Source organism: Oncorhynchus nerka, linkage group LG27, assembly GCF_034236695.1.
Source record: "Oncorhynchus nerka isolate Pitt River linkage group LG27, Oner_Uvic_2.0, whole genome shotgun sequence".
NCBI classification, from domain to species: domain Eukaryota; kingdom Metazoa; phylum Chordata; class Actinopteri; order Salmoniformes; family Salmonidae; genus Oncorhynchus; species Oncorhynchus nerka.
The window spans coordinates 21,416,275-21,435,805 of record NC_088422.1 but is presented as its reverse complement, the minus strand read 5'-3'; the positions used below and the strand labels follow the sequence as shown (position 1 = coordinate 21,435,805).

The 19,531-nt window shown below is 44.0% G+C and overlaps 1 protein-coding gene across 2 annotated transcripts; it reads left to right on the top strand.

Annotated features, from left to right (window-relative positions):
* The first annotated feature begins 68 nt into the window (after positions 1-68).
* On the top strand, positions 69-18,683 carry LOC115111344 (kinesin-like protein KIF27). Of its 2 annotated transcripts, XM_029637295.2 has the most exons (15): positions 69-290; positions 569-880; positions 1,152-1,361; positions 1,511-2,439; positions 2,551-2,694; positions 2,834-3,004; positions 3,097-3,266; positions 5,228-5,358; positions 5,444-5,565; positions 11,936-11,995; positions 12,218-12,391; positions 12,545-12,760; positions 12,842-13,051; positions 17,178-17,376; positions 17,475-18,683. In XM_029637295.2, the coding sequence occupies exons 2-15, from the start codon at positions 583-585 to the stop codon at positions 17,780-17,782; spliced, it is 3,342 nt and encodes a 1,113-aa protein (XP_029493155.2). In that variant the 5' UTR covers positions 69-290; positions 569-582; the 3' UTR covers positions 17,783-18,683. The 2 variants fall into 2 exon arrangements, with proteins under 2 accessions (XP_029493155.2, XP_029493153.2); XM_029637293.2 differs by lacking the exon at positions 69-290 and having other exon boundaries at positions 301-880.
* The last annotated feature ends 848 nt before the right edge of the window (positions 18,684-19,531 follow it).

The following is a 19,531-nucleotide window of genomic DNA, read 5'->3' as shown; positions in this document are numbered from 1 at the left end:
CGGTGGTATCCCATGGCAACTGAGACAACAAAACTGTTTTCACTAGTTACTACAGCCTCAAAGTCTATCGTACAAATTCAAGAAAACAAAATGAGCTTGGTCTTAATTTAAGGTTAGGGTCAGACAATGTTAGCAGGATGGTGAAAGTTAGGGTTAGGTTTAAAATCCAATTTCAAGAAGAGAGTTTGTAGAAATAGGCGGGGTTTATGACTTTGTGGCTGCAGTAACTAGTGACGACAAAAAAACGGCCATAAGTCAGCGGAGAAGAATAACAAAAGCAGAGACTGACGGTAAGATTTATGGAAAACTAGTTAACTACAGTAATTAGCGAACTCTGTAATCAAGGGTTAGTTTAAGTTTAACGTTGTTTCAAATACTGTTAAACAACGCCATATGCCAACTTTACGCTTCACGGTCGAAAGTGCGAGAAAGTCGTGGTTGCTGAAGAAGTGAGCAAGTTAGACTTTTTTTTCTGTAAACATGCCTTCTTCAGGGAAAGGGAGTGAGTGTTTGTGTTAAACTCCATAGAGGTAAATACAGTGACTGATTTTGTTTATAATGTTACCAGCGTCCTGTTTGATCATGGGAGAAGTGTGTGTGCGGGTTGCGGTTCGGATCAGACCTTTGCTTCCAAAAGAGGTGCTACGCAATCATCAGGTGTGTGTGCGCGTGGTGCCCGACAGTGCCCAGGTGATGCTGGGAAGCGACCGAACCTTTTCTTTTGACCACGCCTTTGGACCGACTGCATCGCAGGATCAGTTTTACGAGTCATGTGTCAAACCTCTGGTGGCATCCCTCGTTGACGGCTACAATGCTACAGTGTTCGCTTACGGACAAACCGGTTCTGGGAAGACGTACACCCTTGGCGGGGGACATGTTGGTAAGTTAACTTTATGAGCTTATCTGTACACTTTGACATCATGGAGACACCATGTGCATTGAGGGATGATGATGTTCGGACATTAGTCCTTGAATAATCTCCTACCACTACGATTCTGACTGAACTGAACTGAGCTGTCACTGGAGCAGGAGGAAAACCTTATTCAAATGCAGAGAAGTTTATGATTATAGGCCACTTTTTATTATCAAACTCTGCTTTTGTGTTTTTACCATGGAACTTGCTCTCCCTCTAATACTTGCACCCTTGTTAGCATCTCTGGTGGAGGAGGAAAGTGGGATCATTGGTCAGGTTGCAGCAGATCTGTTTGTGCTCCTGGGGGAGAGGGCTGCAGACATCAGGTCTGCAGCAGATGTGAGGGTGTCCTACGTGGAACTGTATCGGGAGGAGCTCAGGGACCTGCTAGAGCTCCACACCGCACACAGAGAGCTGCACATCAGAGAGGACGACAGGGGCAACACAGGTAACACTCCTCACTGTCTGTGCTAGGGTGTGTGTGGATTCAGTATGACAGAATTCAATGTGTTTTACAGTGTTGATAGAGGTTATACTGAGGCTGGTGGTGTGAACATACATGCTGTATGGAATCTGACTGAAATGAATGTGTTTTAGTTGTGGTGGGGGCCAGAGAGACTGTGATTACCTCAGCTGAGGAGTTGCAGAGCGTCCTGGAGGCTGGCAATGCCCTGAGACACACTGGCCCCACTCAGATGAATGAGCGCTCCAGCCGCTCTCACGCAATTGTCACCGTGCAGTTGACTCAGCATAACCACGACGACGGCTCTGTCCGCTTCTCTAAACTCCACCTGGTGGATCTGGCTGGGTCGGAACGGGCTGCGCGCACTGGAAACACAGGCCTGCGCCTCAAAGAGTCTGTCCACATTAACACCGGCTTGCTGGCTCTGGGCAACGTCATCCGTGCACTCTCTGACCCCCATCGCCGTGGAAACCATGTGCCGTACCGTGATGCCAAGATTACACGCCTCCTCCGGGACTCACTGGGTGGCTCCGCCCACACACTCATGGTGGCCTGCGTCAGCCCCTCCCACCACAATGTCACGGAGACGTTGAGCGTGCTGCAGTTTGCTTCACGGGCACGCCACGTGAAGAACCAGCCTGGGTTATGTCCTGCCAGGGCATGTCCCGGCTGGCAGCCTGGAGAGGCTCGTGTGGAGGAGCTGGAGCAGGAGGTCCAGACTCTGAGAGAGGCACTGCGAAAGAGGGATAAGACAGGGGGAGGGGTCTTTATGACTGACAGCTCCGAACAGACCCCTCAGGAAGAGCGTGACCAAAGGGGTGCGGGCCTAGTGGATGAGCCCCAGTACTACTGCCTTGCACAGGACGCTGCCTTCATATTGGAGGAGCTCCAAAGTTCCACCCTGAGTCCTGCTCTGCAGCACCGCTTGCAGGAATGGCTGGGGAGACACGAGGAGCTTAGCCACTCCTGCCACACTGACCACCAGCACCCTGTGGGGGACACAGGCGACAAGCCTCACCACAACACTATCCTCCAGCTCAGACGAGAGCTCAGGAAGTGCCAGGTAGTGGGCTCTGTTTCTCAGCTTTTTCCCCTCAATATTATCTATTTTTACACCGTATTCTAACTAGAGGTATGAATTGTAACTCTCTCTCCCACTCCTTCCCTCCATCAGGATACTCTGGTTATAGACGAGCAGGTGTTTGACCAGAGGGAGGCAGAGCTGCAGCAGGTGCAGAGGCAGGTGCAGACTCTGCTACAGGAGAAACAGAGACACCTCCAGTCCTTACAGGAGGAGAGGGAGCACAGACGCAAACAGGTAAGGAGAGAGAGAGTGACACATAGATTCTGAGCTGTGCTGGAGGATAACGAGAAATGGAGAAACATAGAGGCAAAGATAGAATTGGGCATTTCTGCATTGGTTGAGAACTGACGCTTTCCGTTGTTTGAGTGTGCAGAGCGAGCAGCTGGTAGAGCAGCAGCTGTTAATCGATCGTCTCCGTGGTGACCTCCTGACCTCCAGAATGGCATCCTCGGGAGCCTCGCTGGAAATCGGGGCTTCTGAGAAGTCTGCGAAGAGACCTCACAGTGTTCCCCTGATCAGCCAAGGCCATTGTGGTACAAGGCAGGTTCGTGTCCAGAGCAATTGTGTGTGTGTGTGTGTGTGTGTGTGTGTGTGTGCGACAATGGCTAAGTTTGTCTTTGTCTGTCGCTTATGCAGATCCACACTAGTCCTCCGGCCTGTTCGTTGGAGAGGGTGATGGCTGCCTTTAAGACCCGCAGTCAGCTGCTGCTGGCACAGATAGAAGAGAGAGACGAGGTCATCTGCCCACAAAGAGAACAGGAGGAAGCGGAGGAGGAGGAGGATCAGGGGGGGAGTAAGGGATTCAGGTGAGAAAGACTGATATAATAATGTAATGCTGCTTTTAGACTGTAACAGCTGTTCCACTAGTGTACACACACCCTGATGTTATACTAGGGACATTGTGTTTCCATAGCTAGGGCTGATGTTATACTAGGGACATTGTGTTTACATAGCTAGGGCTGATGTTAGACTAGGGACATTGTGTTTCCATAGCTAGGGCTGATGTTAGACTAGGGACATTGTGTCTACATATCTAGGGCTGATGTTAGACTAGGGACATTGTGTTTACATATCTAGGGCTGATGTTAGACTAGGGACATTGTGTTTACATATCTAGGGCTGATGTTAGACTAGGGACATTGTGTTTCCATATCTAGGGCTGATGTTAGACTAGGGACATTGTGTTTACATAGCTAGGGCTGATGTTAGACTAGGGACATTGTGTTTCCATATCTAGGGCTGATGTTAGACTAGGGACATTGTGTTTACATAGCTAGGGCTGATGTTAGACTAGGGACATTGTGTTTCCATATCTAGGGCTGATGTTAGACTAGGGACATTGTGTTTCCATATCTAGGGCTGATGTTAGACTAGGGACATTGTGTTTACATATCTAGGGCTGATGTTATACTAGGGACATTGTGTTTCTATAGCTAGGGCTGATGTTAGACTAGGGACATTGTGTTTCCATAGCTAGGGCTGATGTTATACTAGGGACATTGTGTTTACATAGCTAGGGCTGATGTTAGACTAGGGACATTGTGTTTCCATATCTAGGGCTGATGTTAGACTAGGGACATTGTGTTTACATAGCTAGGGCTGATGTTAGACTAGGGACATTGTGTTTCCATATCTAGGGCTGATGTTAGACTAGGGACATTGTGTTTACATAGCTAGGGCTGATGTTAGACTAGGGACATTGTGTTTCCATATCTAGGGCTGATGTTAGACTAGGGACATTGTGTTTCCATATCTAGGGCTGATGTTAGACTAGGGACATTGTGTTTACATAGCTAGGGCTGATGTTAGACTAGGGACATTGTGTTTCCATATCTAGGGCTGATGTTAGACTAGGGACATTGTGTTTCCATATCTAGGGCTGATGTTAGACTAGGGACATTGTGTTTCCATAGCTAGGGCTGATGTTAGACTAGGGACATTGTGTTTACATATCTAGGGCTGATGTTATACTAGGGACATTGTGTTTCTATAGCTAGGGCTGATGTTAGACTAGGGACATTGTGTTTCCATATCTAGGGCTGATGTTATACTAGGGACATTGTGTTTACATATCTAGGGCTGATGTTAGACTAGGGACATTGTGTTTACATAGCTAGGGCTGATGTTAGACTAGGGACATTGTGTTTCCATATCTAGGGCTGATGTTAGACTAGGGACATTGTGTTTCCATATCTAGGGCTGATGTTAGACTAGGGACATTGTGTTTCCATAGCTAGGGCTGATGTTAGACTAGGGACATTGTGTTTCCATATCTAGGGCTGATGTTAGACTAGGGACATTGTGTTTACATATCTAGGGCTGATGTTATACTAGGGACATTGTGTTTCCATATCTAGGGCTGATGTTAGACTAGGGACATTGTGTTTACATATCTAGGGCTGATGTTAGACTAGGGACATTGTGTTTACATAGCCAGAGCTGACAGTGAGGACTTTTGAAGAGCAGAATCAACTACCTCTGCATAATCAAATCAATTGCTCTGTGAGAAGGTGTAAACCCATGTTCATAGTTAGCCATTGTTTTGTAAATGCCCTGGCCCCAAATCAGAGCAGGTCCACTGAGGCCATGGCCAATTGAGTCCCAGGAGCCGGGCAGTGGAGGTGGAAACACGAAAGTCTGAGCGTTTTTGGTAAAACACTGGGGTAAATCCTCAGTGGAAATGTACCAAAATATCCTGCCTCTGAGTTATGTCATTGTTCTGCTTCCTTACGACAAAATACTTATTTAATTTTGATCTATATTGCAGGCGCTCTATGAACCGCACATGGACAAGCAGACCGAACCCAGCCTGTTTTAACCAGAACCAGACGCAAAATACTAGTTTGAACCAGATTCAGGATGGGCTCCAGTTACCTCAACCATCAAAACTCCCTACAGGTAAATACAGTGATATGACACTTTAAGAGTCTTATATTTCCTGTCATTTCTGTTTCATTGCTAAGCCCGGCCTGTGCTTCCGTAGAGCGTGAGGAGCGCAGAGTGAGGCGGAGTCAGACGGTGAATCTGCAGCGCCTACAGCAGGTGGAGACACAGAGCAGGGCTAGCCTGCAGACCAGTGGCTCCAGGGATCAATACAGGACCAAGGTCAGTGCTAACAATACAACATTCTGAGAACATTTTATACAGCACTCATAGAACAGTCATAAAGCATTTATACAGCACTCATAGAACAGTCATAAAGCATTTATACAGCACTCATAGAACAGTCATAAATCATTTATACAGCACTCATAGAACAGTCATAAAGCATTTATACAGCACTCATAGAACAGTCATAAAGCATTTATACAGCACTCATAGAACAGTCATAAAGCATTTATACAGCACTCATAGAACAGTCATAAAGCATTTATACAGCACTCATAGAACAGTCATAATGTATTTATACAGCACTCATAGAACAGTCATAAAGCATTTATACAGCACTCATAGAACAGTCAAAGCATTTATACAGCACTCATAGAACAGTCATAAGGCATTTATACAGCACTCATAGAACAGTCATAAGGCATTTATACAGCACTCATAGAACAGTCATAAAGCATTCATACAGCACTCATAGAACAGTCATAAAGCATTTATACAGCACTCATAGAACAGTCATAAGGCATTTATACAGCACTCATAGAACAGTCATAAAGCATTCATACAGCACTCATAGAACAGTCAGAAAGCATTTATACAGCACTCACAGAACGGTCATAAAGCATTTATTCAGCACTCATAGAACAGTCATAAAGCATTTATACAGCACTCATAGAACAGTCATAAGGCATTTATACAGCACTCATAGAACAGTCATAAAGCATTCATACAGCACTCACAGAACGGTCATAAAGCATTTATACAGCACTCATAGAACGGTCATAAAGCATTTATACAGCACTCACAGAACGGTCATAAAGCATTTATACAGCACTCACAGAACGGTCATAAAGCATTTATACAGCACTCACAGAACGGTCATAAAGCATTTATACAGCACTCACAGAACGGTCATAAAGCATTTATACAGCACTCACAGAACGGTCATAAGGCATTTATACAGCACTCATAGAACGGTCATAAAGCATTTATACAGCACTCACAGAACGGTCATAAAGCATTTATACAGCACTCACAGAACGGTCATAAAGCATTTATACAGCACTCATAGAACGGTCATAAAGCATTTATACAGCACTCACAGAACGGTCATAAAGCATTTATACAGCACTCACAGAACGGTCATAAAGCATTTATACAGCACTCATAGAACGGTCATAAAGCATTTATACAGCACTCATAGAACGGTCATAAAGCATTTATACAGCACTCATAGAACGGTCATAAAGCATTTATACAGCACTCATAGAACGGTCATAAAGCATTTATACAACACTCATAGAACGGTCATAAAGCATTTATACAGCACTCATAGAACGGTCATAAAGCATTTATACAGCACTCATAGAACGGTCATAAAGCATTTATACAGCACTCATAGAACGGTCATAAAGCATTTATACAGCACTCATAGAACGGTCATAAAGCATTTATACAGCACTCATAGAACGGTCATAAAGCATTTATACAGCACTCATAGAACGGTCATAAAGCATTTATACAGCACTCATAGAACGGTCATAAAGCATTTATACAGCACTCATAGAACAGTCATAAAGCATTTATACAGCACTCACAGAACAGTCATAAGGCATTTATACAGCACTCATAGAACAGTCATAAAGCATTTATACAGCACTCATAGAACAGTCATAAAGCATTTATACAGTACTCACAGAACAGTCATAAAGCATTTATACAGCACTCACAGAACAGTCATAAAGCATTTATACAGCACTCACAGAACAGTCATAAAGCATTTATACAGCACTCACAGAACAGTCATACAGCATTTATACAGCACTCACAGAACAGTCAAAGCATTTATACAGCACTCACAGAACAGTCATAAAGCATTTATACAGCACTCACAGAACAGTCATAAAGCATTTATACAGCACTCACAGAACAGTCATAAAGCATTTATACAGCACTCACAGAACAGTCATAAAGCATTTATACAGCACTCACAGAACAGTCATAAAGCATTTATACAGCACTCACAGAACAGTCATAAAGCATTTATACAGCACTCATAGAACAGTCATAAAGCATTTATACAGCACTCATAGAACAGTCATAAAGCATTTATACAGCACTCACAGAACAGTCATAAAGCATTTATACAGCACTCACAGAACAGTCATAAAGCATTTATACAGCACTCATAGAACAGTCATAAAGCATTTATACAGCACTCATAGAACAGTCTTAAAGCATTTTGGTCTTTCTATAAACTAGGGTACCAGTGAAGATTTCCTATACTGGACAACTTGTAACAGCTGTTGATAAGTCATTGATAAAAATATATATATATTTTTCATGCCATTAAGTTAAGATATAAGGGGGATCATAGATATATTCATTAAAATTCACGAGTTGATTTTAATCCTTTGTCATGTTTGGTGTCTTGACGGATTTGTCCAAAATCTCATCTATCCGATCTATCCTGGATGGATAGAGATCTCAGAAATGCAAATTTAGTGACGTATGTTACGGGGTGAAAACAGTTTATGGGCACACACATCCTGAATAATAAATGCAATTGCCAAATCGAGTCATTTTTCCTGGATTCTTAACCTAAATTAATACTGTCATTAATGTGCTTCTTTAATAATGATGCATTATACTTGTTGGATACACATTTGGTGTCCAGCTGATTAGTTATGCTGCGCTATTTTCACACATCATCAGATGATCTAAGAAGGAATTTTCCAAATGACAGTCAAGTTATGAACAGCGGTTGTGATAGTGCATGCGATGCAACAACAGCCCAAGTTATGAACAGCGGGTGTGATGGTGCATGCGATGCAACAACAGCCCAAGTTATGAACAGCGGTTGTGATAGCCCAAGTGCATGTGATGGTGCATGATGCAACAACAGCCCAAGTTATGAACAGCGGGTGTGATGGTGCATGCGATGCAACAACAGCCCAAGTTATGAACAGCGGTTGTGATAGTGCATGCGATGCAACAACAGCCCAAGTTATGAACAGCGGGTGTGATAGTGCATGCGATGCAACAACAGCCCAAGTTATGAACAGCGGTTGTGATAGTGCATGCGATGCAACAACAGCCCAAGTTATGAACAGCGGGTGTGATGGTGCATGCGATGCAACAACAGCCCAAGTTATGAACAGCGGGTGTGATGGTGCATGCGATGCAACAACAGCCCAAGTTATGAACAGCGGGTGTGATGGTGCATGCGATGCAACAACAGCCCAAGTTATGAACAGCGGTTGTGATGGTGCATGCGATGCAACAACAGCCCAAGTTATGAACAGCGGTTGTGATAGTGCATGCGATGCAACAACAGCCCAAGTTATGAACAGCGGGTGTGATAGTGCAGCAACAACAGCCCAAGTTATGAACAGCGGTTGTGATAGTGCATGCGATGCAACAACAGCCCAAGTTATGAACAGCGGTTGTGATAGTGCATGCGATGCAACAACAGCCCAAGTTATGAACAGCGGTTGTGATAGTGCATGCGATGCAACAACAGCCCAAGTTATGAACAGCGGGTGTGATAGTGCATGCGATGCAACAACAGCCCAAGTTATGAACAGCGGTTGTGATAGTGCATGCGATGCAACAACAGCCCAAGTTATGAACAGCGGTTGTGATAGTGCATGCGATGCAACAACAGCCCAAGAACTGGAAAAAGGGTGTTCATGAGGAATATCCAGAATATTTTGGTGTCTCATTCGTTATGCATTTGAAGACCATTGTGCCTGGATCCATGTTAGATCTAATTTCCCTAGCGACTTGATGTTGATCATCTGTTGTAGTCTGCTCAAAAATTCAAGTACTGGAATAGGCTTACCTTCATAATCAGACAGTTCCTCAATTTGGTGCTTGAAAAGTCCTTGTAATTATTGTAGCCAAGTTGTAAGTTCTTCTGTTCCCTTATAATTGTCTGTGATTTCATTTTTTTATCCGTTCTTGTGAGAGATGGGGCCACTTGTTTGTTTCCCGACGCGTCAGTTGAAGAGTGACGACAGCATCTAATATTGGCTTCAACTTGCCTTTCCATACAAATCCTTACATCAAAAAAGGAACCTGGTTTTTGGTCACTTTATAAAAATAGCGATGGTGAGATTAATGCTACCGCTATTCATGGCTTTATTGTGTGTGCCTGCGTCGGCCACATAGGCTGCTGAAAAATCACCATCCATGCATCCAATCTATTTAGTCAGGCAATGTCCACATTATTCTCACATATTTTAGAATGTCATAATCATTTCAATATCAATGCATAGGGAAGGCCTAAAAACGGCACTATTTTTATAGTAAATGTTTAAGGCCTATTTTATTTGGGGGGGGGGGGGGTGTTCTATAATGTATAACATTGATGTCCTTTAAAATTATAATTAAGTGCTTGAAAATGTCCCTGAAAAGTCTTTGAATGTGACTTGCCAGTGTCTCTATGAACTCTGCTTAAAGGGTGTATAGTCCTGACCTAGGTTGTTTTATAGGTGGACTTCTAGGGCAATTTGCATATATTCACTTTTATTCCTCGAAGTAAACGTGGAGCTGCATGAAAATCATTTATTTATTGACCATTTAAAATAAAAAAAATTATAGCGATACCCATTCGTCATTGAAAATAAGAATTTGTTCTTTACTGACTTGCCTAGTTGTCACGCCTTGGTCATTGTATTTTGTGTTTTTGTCATGTGTTTGGGTAGGCCAGGGTGTGACATGGGTTTATATGTTATGTTTCGTATTGGGGTTTGTATTATTTGGGATTGCGGCTGATTAGGGGTGTGGTATAGGCTTGGCTGCCTGAGGCGATTCTCAATTAGAGTCAGGTGCTTTCGTTGTCTCTGATTGGGAACCGTATTTAGGCAGCCTGAGTTTCGCTTGGTATTTCGTGGGTGTTTGTTCCTGTCTCTGTGTTGTAGTCACCAGATAGGCTGTAATTAGTTTCACGTTCTGTTTGTTGTTTTGTATTCTGAGTTATTTCATGTACCGCAGTTCATTCATTAAAGTCATGAGTAACCAACACGCTGCATTTCGGTCCGACTCTCTTTCCACAAACGAAGAACGCCGTTACACTAGTAAAATAAAGGTAAAATAAAAAATAAAATAAAAATTCAAGGAGCGTTAATTTAAAAAAATAATAATAATTTTACTAGGCAAGTCAGTTAAGAACAAATTCTTATTTTCAATGACGGCCTAGGAACAGTGGGTTAACTGCCTGTTCAGGGGCAGAACGACAGATTTGTACCTTGTCAGCTCGGGGATTTGAACTTGCAACCTTTCGGTTACTAGTCCAACGCTCTAACCACTAGACTACTCTGCCGCCCCAATACAGAACTCCCGTTGACATCAGACTCTCAGTCCTTGCATCCATGTACAGTTGAAGTCGGAAGGTTACATACACTTAGGTTGGAGTCATTAAAACTCGTTTTTCAACCACTCCACAAATTTCTTGTTAACACACTATAGTTTTGGCAAGTCGGTTAAGACATCTAATTTTTAATTGTTTACAGACACAGTGATTTATAAGTGAAATAATCACAATTCCAGTGGGTCAGAAGTTTACATACACTAAGTTGACTGTGCCTTTAAACAGCTTGGAACATTTCAGAAAATTATGTCATGGCTTCAGAAGCTTCTGATAGGCTAATTGACATCATTTGAGTCAATTGGAGGTGTACTTGTGGATGTATTTCAAGGCCTACCTTCAAATTCAGTGCCTCTTGCTTGACATCATGGGAAACTCAAAAGAAATCAGCCAATACCTCCACAAGTCTGGTTCATCCTTGGGAGCAATTTCCAAACACCTGAAGGTACCACGTTCATCTGTACAAACAATAGTACGCAAGTATAAACACCATGGGACCATGCTGCCGTCATACCACTCAGGAAGGAGACGCGTTCTGCAAATCAATCCCAGAACAACAGCAAAGGACGAGCATTTTAGTGGACAGAATTGAAAAAGTGTGTGCGAGCAAGGAGGCCTACAAACCTGACTCCGTTACACCAGATCTGTCAGGAGGAATGGGACAAAATTCTGGGAAGCTTGTGGAAGGCTACGTGAATTGTTTGACCCAAGTTAAGGAATTTAAAGGCAATGCTTACAAATACTAATTGAGTGTATGTAAACTTCTGGCCCACTGGGAATGTGATGAAAGAAATAAAAGCTGAAATAAATCATTCTCTCTACTATTATTCTGACATTTCACATTCTTAAAATAAAGTGGTGATCCTAACTGACCTAAAACAGGGAATTTTTACTAGGATTAAATGTCAGGAATTGTGAAAACCAAGCCATTTTGTTTTTCAAATGTAGTAATGTGCATGTGAACAGCATGCTAAAGGGTGTGATGCTGCTGTGTTGCAGGACCTGGGGACAGACATGGCTGTCTTTCAAAATGGAGCCTGTAAAGACTCGGAGGAAAAGGTGAGCCTACATGACATCTGCAAATGATCACAGGTTTAGGTTCGGCTGCCCCTCTCTGCACAATGTGTTTATTATGTCAATAAAAGGCAATTTCATTGTTCACCAAGCAGTCATGGTGATTCCTTAGATCTCATTTGTATATTCAACATAATTTGACTATTTTAAACTATGTTTGTGTTTTGAAATGTGGATGTGTTCGTTTTGGCCGTGTACGATGCCTAGCTGTCTGAGAGACGCACGTGGCTGGAGCAAGAGGAGGAGCGTGCTCTGCAGAGGAGGAGGGGCCTGCAAGAGCTGGAGGAGGAGCTGAGGCACAGAGAAGAAGTGCTGCAGCACCGAGAGGCCTGTGTCCAGGAGAGGAAACAGCTGCAGATCAAGAGGCTCCGCTCCAGCCAGGTAAACACAGAGCGGGGCATAGAAATCCAAAGTATTATATTGGGGGAAAAAAAGGAAAAAAACTTATATTATATTTTTGTGTAAGTTAAGGCAATCCAGTGTTGTTATCTGATATTGAAAGTGTGTGTGGGTACGTTCATGTGTATTCCTCAGGCTCTGAGTCAGGACTTGCTGCGAGTGTCGGCTCGTCTGGGAGCTTTGGATCAGGAGCTGGAGGAGAGAGGAGGTGTAAGGAGGGGACTGTCCTCCCCGGCAGCAGGGCTGTGTGGAGTGTCTATGGAGGAGTTGCTGAAGGAGAGGGAGAGCCTGCGTCTGAGGAGGGACACCCTGGACACACAGCTGAGAGACGGCAGGGTGCTCACGCCAGAGGTGAGCTCAACGTTCACCACCTTCCTTCCGACTGGGTGTCATTCTGACTGCAGGGGGCTGATCAATGGTGTGTGTGTATAGGAGGAGCATGCTCTGCTGCAGTTGGAGGAGGCCCTGGAGGCGTTGGATGCTGCTGTGGAGTTTAAGAACCGTTCCATCCAGGAGAGACAGAGTGAGCTCGGGGACACATCTAACTCCGCCCATGGAGACGAAGACGATGACATCATGAGGGCGCTAAGGGAGCTGCCGCTTCCTGAGGCCTCTGCACTGTTGGTCAAATACTTCAACAAGGTCAGAGTCCCCACACACACTCACTCACTCACTCACACACTCACTCACTCACTCACACACACACACACAGACACACACACACACACACACACAACAAACTACTTTGAGCGACCAAACTAAATCCAAATAAAATGTTATTGGTTGCATACACGTTTAGAAGATGTTATTGCAGTGCCTATCCGACCAGAGCCTATTCATCTCCAAAATGCAAGATCCCGCTGCTGGATGAGCACATGACTGTGTTTCTGCAGGACATGAAAAGCCACACCAAACTACCGTAATTCACTCATTTTCGAAGGAAGGAGGCCACATGAGGAAACTTTTGACCATTGGCGAGCGATACGACCAGAGTTGTGCAAAGTTCAAATCGGATGCCAATCAAATGCGCCACATACAACTGATGTAGACCTTTAAGTAAAATGCTTACTTACGAGCCCCTAACCAACAATGCAGTTAAAAAAAATATGGATTAGAATAAGAAATAAAAGTAACAAGTAATTAAAGAGCAGCAGTAAAATAACAATAGCAAGACTATATACAGGGGGGGTACCTGTACATAGTCAATGTGTGGGGGCACCAGTTAGTTGAGGTAATATGTACAGTGCCTTGCGGAAGTATTCGGCCCCCTTGAACTTTGCGACCTTTTGCCACATTTCAGGCTTCAAACATAAAGATATAAAACTGTATTTTTTTGTGAAGAATCATCAACAAGTGGGACACAATCATGAAGTGGAACGACATTTATTGGATATTTCAAACTTTTTTAACAAATCAAAAACTGAAAAATTGGGCGTGCAAAATTATTCAGCCCCTTTACTTTCAGTGCAGCAAACTCTCTCCAGAAGTTCAGTGAGGATCTCTGAATGATCCAATGTTGACCTAAATGACTAATGATGATAAATACAATCCACCTGTGTGTAATCAAGTCTCCGTATTAATGCACCTGCACTGTGATAGTCTCAGAGGTCCGTTAAAAGCGCAGAGAGCATCATGAAGAACAAGGAACACACCAGGCAGGTCCGAGATACTGTTGTGAAGAAGTTTAAAGCCGGATTTGGATACAAAAAGATTTCCCAAGCTTTAAACATCCCAAGGAGCACTGTGCAAGCGATAATATTGAAATGGAAGGAGTATCAGACCACTGCAAATCTACCAAGACCTGGCTGTCCCTCTAAACTTTCAGCTCATCCAAGGAGAAGACTGATCAGAGATGCAGCCAAGAGGCCCATGATCACTCTGGATGAACTGCAGAGATCTACAGCTGAGGTGGGAGACTCCGTCCATAGGACAACAATCAGTCGTATATTGCACAAATCTGGCCTTTAGTGAAGAATGGCAAGAAAAAAGCCATTTCTTAAAGATATCCATAAAAAGTGTTGTTTAAAGTTTGCCACAAGCCACCTGGGAGACACACCAAACATGTGGAAGAAGGTGCTCTGGTCAGATGAAACCAAAATTGAACTTTTTGGCAACAATGCAAAACGTTATGTTTGGCGTAAAAAGCAACACGGCACATCACCCTGAACACACCATCCCCACTGTCAAACATGGTGGTGGCAGCATCATGGTTTAGGCCTGCTTTTCTTCAGCAGGGACAGGGAAGATGGTTAAAATTGATGGGAAGATGGATGGAGCCAAATACTGGACCATTCTGGAAGAAAACCTGATGGAGTCTGCAAAAGACCTGAGACTGGGACGGAGATTTGTCTTCCAACAAGACAATGATCCAAAACATAAAGCAAAATCTACAATGGAATGGTTCAAAAATAAACATATCCAGGTGTTAAGAATGGCCAAGTCAAAGTCCAGACCTGAATCCAATCGAGAATCTGTGGAAAGAACTGAAAACTGCTGTTCACAAATGCTCTCCATCCAACCTCACTGAGCTCGAGCTGTTTTGCAAGGAGGAATGGGAAAAAATGTCAGTCTCTCGATGTGCAAAACTGATAGAGATATACCCCAAGCGACTTACAGCTGTAATCGCAGCAAAAGGTGGCGCTACAAAGTATTAACTTAAGGGGGCTGAATAATTTTGCACGCCCAATTTTTCAGTTTTTGATTTGTTAAAAAAGTTTGAAATATCCAATAAATGTCGTTCCACTTCATGATTGTGTCCCACTTGTTGTTGATTCTTCACAAAAAATACAGTTTTATATCTTTATGTTTGAAGCCTGAAATGTGGCAAAAGGTTGCAAAGTTCAAGGGGGCCGAATACTTTCGCAAGGCACTGTACATGTAGGTAGAGTTATTAAAACTATGCGTAGCAGAGAGAACAGTCTATGACTAGGGTGGCTGGAGTCTTTGACCATTTTTAGGGCCTTCCCCTGACACCGCCTGGTATAGAGGTCCTGGATGGCAGGAAGCTTGGCCCCAGTGATGTACTGGGCCGTTCGCACTACCCTCTGTAGTGCCTTGCGGTCGGAGGCCGAGCAGTTGCCATACCAGGCAGTGATGCAACCAGGATGCTCTCGATGGTGCAGCTGTAGAACCTTTTGAGGATCTGAGGACCCATGCCAAATCTTTTCAGTCTCCTAAGGGGGAATAGGTTTTGTCGTGTCCTCTTCATTACGGTCTTTGTGCTTGTACCATGTTAGTTTGTTGGTAATGTGGACACCAAGGAACTTGAAGCTCTCAGCCTGCTCCACTACAGCCCTGTCGATGAGAATGGGGGCGTGCTCTGTCCTCTTTTTCCTGTAGTCCACAATCATCTCCTTTGTCTTGATCACGTTGAGGGAGAGGTTGTTGTCCTGGCACCACATGGCCAGGTCTCTAACCTCCTCCCTATAGGCTGTCTCGTCGTTGTCGGTGATCAGGCCTACCACTGTTGTCATCGGCAAACTTAATAATGTTGGAGTCGTGCCTGGCCGTGCAGTCATGAGTGAACAGGGAGTACAGGAGGTGACTGAGCACGCACCCCTGAGGGTCCCCCGTGTTGAGGATCAGTGTGGCAGATATGTTGTTACCTCCCCTTACCACATGAGGGCCGTCCGTCAGAGAGTCCAGGATCCAGTTACAGAGGGAAGTGTTTAGTCTCAGGATCCTTAGCGTATTGATGAGCTTTGAGGGCACTATGGTGTTGAACGCTGAGCTGTAGTCAATGAATAACATTCTCACATAAATGTTCCTTTTGTCCAGGTGGGAAAGGGCAGTGTGGAGTGCAATAGAGATTGCATCATCTGTGGATCTGTTAGGGCGGTATGCAAATTAGAGTGGGTCTAGGGTTTCTGGGATAATGGTGTTAATGTGAGCCATGACCAGCCTTTCAAAGCACTTCATGGCTACGGACGTGAGTGCTACGGGTCGGTAGTAATTTAAGCAGGTTACCTTAGTGTTCTTGGGCACAAGGACTATGGTGGTCTGCTTGAAACATGTTGGTATTACAGACTCGGAGAGGTTGAAAATGTCAGTGAAGACACTTGCCAGTTGGTCAGTGCATGCTCACAGTACACGCTCTGGTAATCCATCTAGCCTTGTGAATGTTGACCTGTTTAAAGGTCTTACTCCCATCGAATGCGGAGAGTGTGATCACACAGTCTTCTGGAACAGCTGGTGCTCTCATGCATGTTTCAGTGTTATCTGCCTCGAAGCGAGCATAGAAGTAGTTTAGCCCGTCTGGTAGGCTTGTGTCACTGGGCAGCTTTTGGCTGTGCTTCCCTTTTGTAGTCTGTCATGGTTTGCAAGCCCTGCCACATCCGATGAGCGTCAGACTTTGCTTTGTGATAACCAATCGGGAGAGGGAGGTTCTCACTAGCCTAGTCAGCTTTGAGACTGTACTGGATAGTGGAACATGCTATTATGCATGCTGTTTTGGATAAACATCTACAAAGGGAGAACTAGGTGATGCCTACAACAAAGTGGTATCTGGTCGACAGTACACTGCATTAGAACCCTCATTTGAGGAAAGGCTGGGATTGAGATTTTAAGAGTTTGAAAAAGGTTTGGCTCAGAAGTGGGACTGGTTCAAGAGATGATGATGATAAATATACATTTAATTTGTATAGTGCTTTTCATGTCAGAGTAATCTTCAAGTTCTACGTAGGCCAAAATAAGACATCCACTACACTCCTAACCTTCCGTTAGCCTCCTAAACTGGCAAATGTTGAAAGCATTCCCTTGGCCCCTCCAGGTGGTGTGTCTGAGGGAGTCAGAGCAGCGGCTGCAGCTGCGCTGTGAGGAGCTGGAGCTGCAGAGTGGAGAGCAGGAGGCAGTAACCAGGGAGATGGAGGCAGCTCTACAGCGCCTCACTCTGGACACAGACCGGCGGCTCACTGAGCAGCATCGAGAGCACCAACATAGCATACAGTTACTACTGCAACAGTGCCGAGGTCCGTGTGTGTATATGCATCAATGTGGTAAATGTTTGAGTGTGGTATTCCTGCCCGTTCATTGTGTGTTTTACTGCTAATTTTCTGTTTGTGTGTAGAGGGTGGCTCAGGGAACAGTGGTCAGGCGGTCCAGGCTAGGCTGCAGCAGCTGGAGAGAGACCTGTTCTTCTATAAGAACTCCAGTCGTGAGCTGAAGAGGAAGCTCCGAGAGCTGGTCACCAAATCCCCCCCCCCCCAGGCTCCAGACCTGCAGACCCAGGGCAGGAAGGGGGCCAGTGATGGAGCAGGGGACAGCCCCAGCCTGCAGACTCCCAGAGTGGAACTGGCCCCTGTCCGTCTGTCCCGTAGGGAGCTGAGGCAGCTCTCACCCTCTGACCCCGAAGCACTAGGGTGCGCTCTACCATGAGGGCCAGCAGAGGCTCATTCCAGGAGGACTCCATTGAAGTGCCCAGAAACACCTACTGACCAGGAGGCTCGAGCACATATCAACCACTTTTTCCATTCGTCCACACTGATCTAGAAGAAGAGGTCAGGTGAATCTAAGTCAAATAAGATCAATGTGGATGAAGGAGAGGAAGCAAGGAACAGAAGCCACTAACTGTGAAACTGTTGAGACACGTCAACTGATTCCACGGAGTGAAAACCCTCTGCACTTTACAGCACTAAAGTCTGACTGAATTGCACTTCAAACTGCAGACTCATCAGTTAGTCAGAGATAGATGAGCCCACAGCTAAATGGATATCAAAATAATGTCTATTACAAATGTGTTTTTTATGTTTAAATTATTTTACTTTTAAATATGTCTTTGTTTATAAGTGTTCTAGACCCCCGGGCCACTCCAAACTCTAAAGCAAGCCACTGGTCATTCATGCAGTATAATTTAGCTGTGATTTACTCTTTCTTTGTGTGTGGTTTTGGTTATTTAAGTGTTGAACAACTGTTGACATCAAATTGATTGGATCAAACCTGTTAATTTGCATGATTCACCAATTCGATCTACATTTGTCTTTGCAGACTCCTGTTTAATGTTAAAGGTGCTACTTGCAATAGTAGCACCTGCTGTCCAATGGTCATTTTAATTACTAGTACGCCATTGATTCTTGAAAAATATAACTTATACATGTATATAACTAATATATTGGTCTAATATCATATTCCCAAAAATGTTAGTCTGATCTCAGTTACCATGGCTGAAACACAAGGCTAGTGATCCACCACCACCCCTCAAACAGTTTTTGTTGCAAAACAAAAAGCTTAAGGATCCAGTAGGCCTCAAAATAAAATAAAATATATATTCAAAACGTCATTCTTGTTGGAGCCGTAATTCCTGCCTGTGTAATGTAGTTCTCAAGATGAGATGCAGAAATAAAGCTACATTAGAAAGGCAATTGGAAAAATACATATACCATTTAATATATATATAGTTGGAAGTTTACATACACCCTAGCCAAATACATTTAAACTCAGTTTTTCACAATTCCTGACATTTAATCCTAGTAAAAATTCCCTGTCTTAGGTCAGTTAGGATCACCACTTTATTTTAAGAATGTGAAATGTCAATAATAGAAGAGTGATTTATTTCAGCTTTTATTTCTTTCATCACATCCCCAATGGGTCAGAAGTTTACATCCACTCAATTAGTATTTTGTAGCATTGCCTTTAAATTGTTTAACTTGGGTCAAACGTTTTGGGTACCCTTCTACACGCTTCCCACAATAAGTTGGGTGAATTTTGGCCCATTCCTCCTGACAGAGCTGGTGTAACTGAGTCAGGTTTGTAGGCCTCCTTGCTCACACACGCATTTTCAGTTCTGTCCACAAATTTTATATGGGGTTGAGGTCAGGGCTTTGTGATGGCCACTCCCAATACCTTGTCTCTGTTGTCCTTAAGCCATTTTGCTGAAATTTGGAAGTATGCTTGGGGTCATTTTCCATTTGGAAGACCCATTTGCGACCAAGCTTTAACTTTCTGACTGATGTCTTGAGATGTTGCTTCAATATATCCACCAAATTTTCCTACCTCATGATGCCATCTATTTTGTGAAGTGCACCAGTCCCTCCTGCAGCAAAGCACCCCCACAACATGATGCTGCCACCCCCGTGCTTCACGGTTCGGATGGTGTTCTTCGGCTTGCAAGACTCCCCATTTTTCCTC

Bases quoted from the DNA above. Each gene is read 5' to 3' on its own strand.
- LOC115111344 (XM_029637293.2), top strand. From the start codon at position 559: ATGTTACCAGCGTCCTGTTTGATCATGGGAGAAGTGTGTGTGCGGGTT. The intron at 12,392-12,544 runs GTAAACACAGAG...TGTATTCCTCAG, and splicing joins AGAGGCTCCGCTCCAGCCAG to GCTCTGAGTCAGGACTTGCT. The intron at 13,052-17,177 runs GTCAGAGTCCCC...TGGCCCCTCCAG, and splicing joins TGGTCAAATACTTCAACAAG to GTGGTGTGTCTGAGGGAGTC.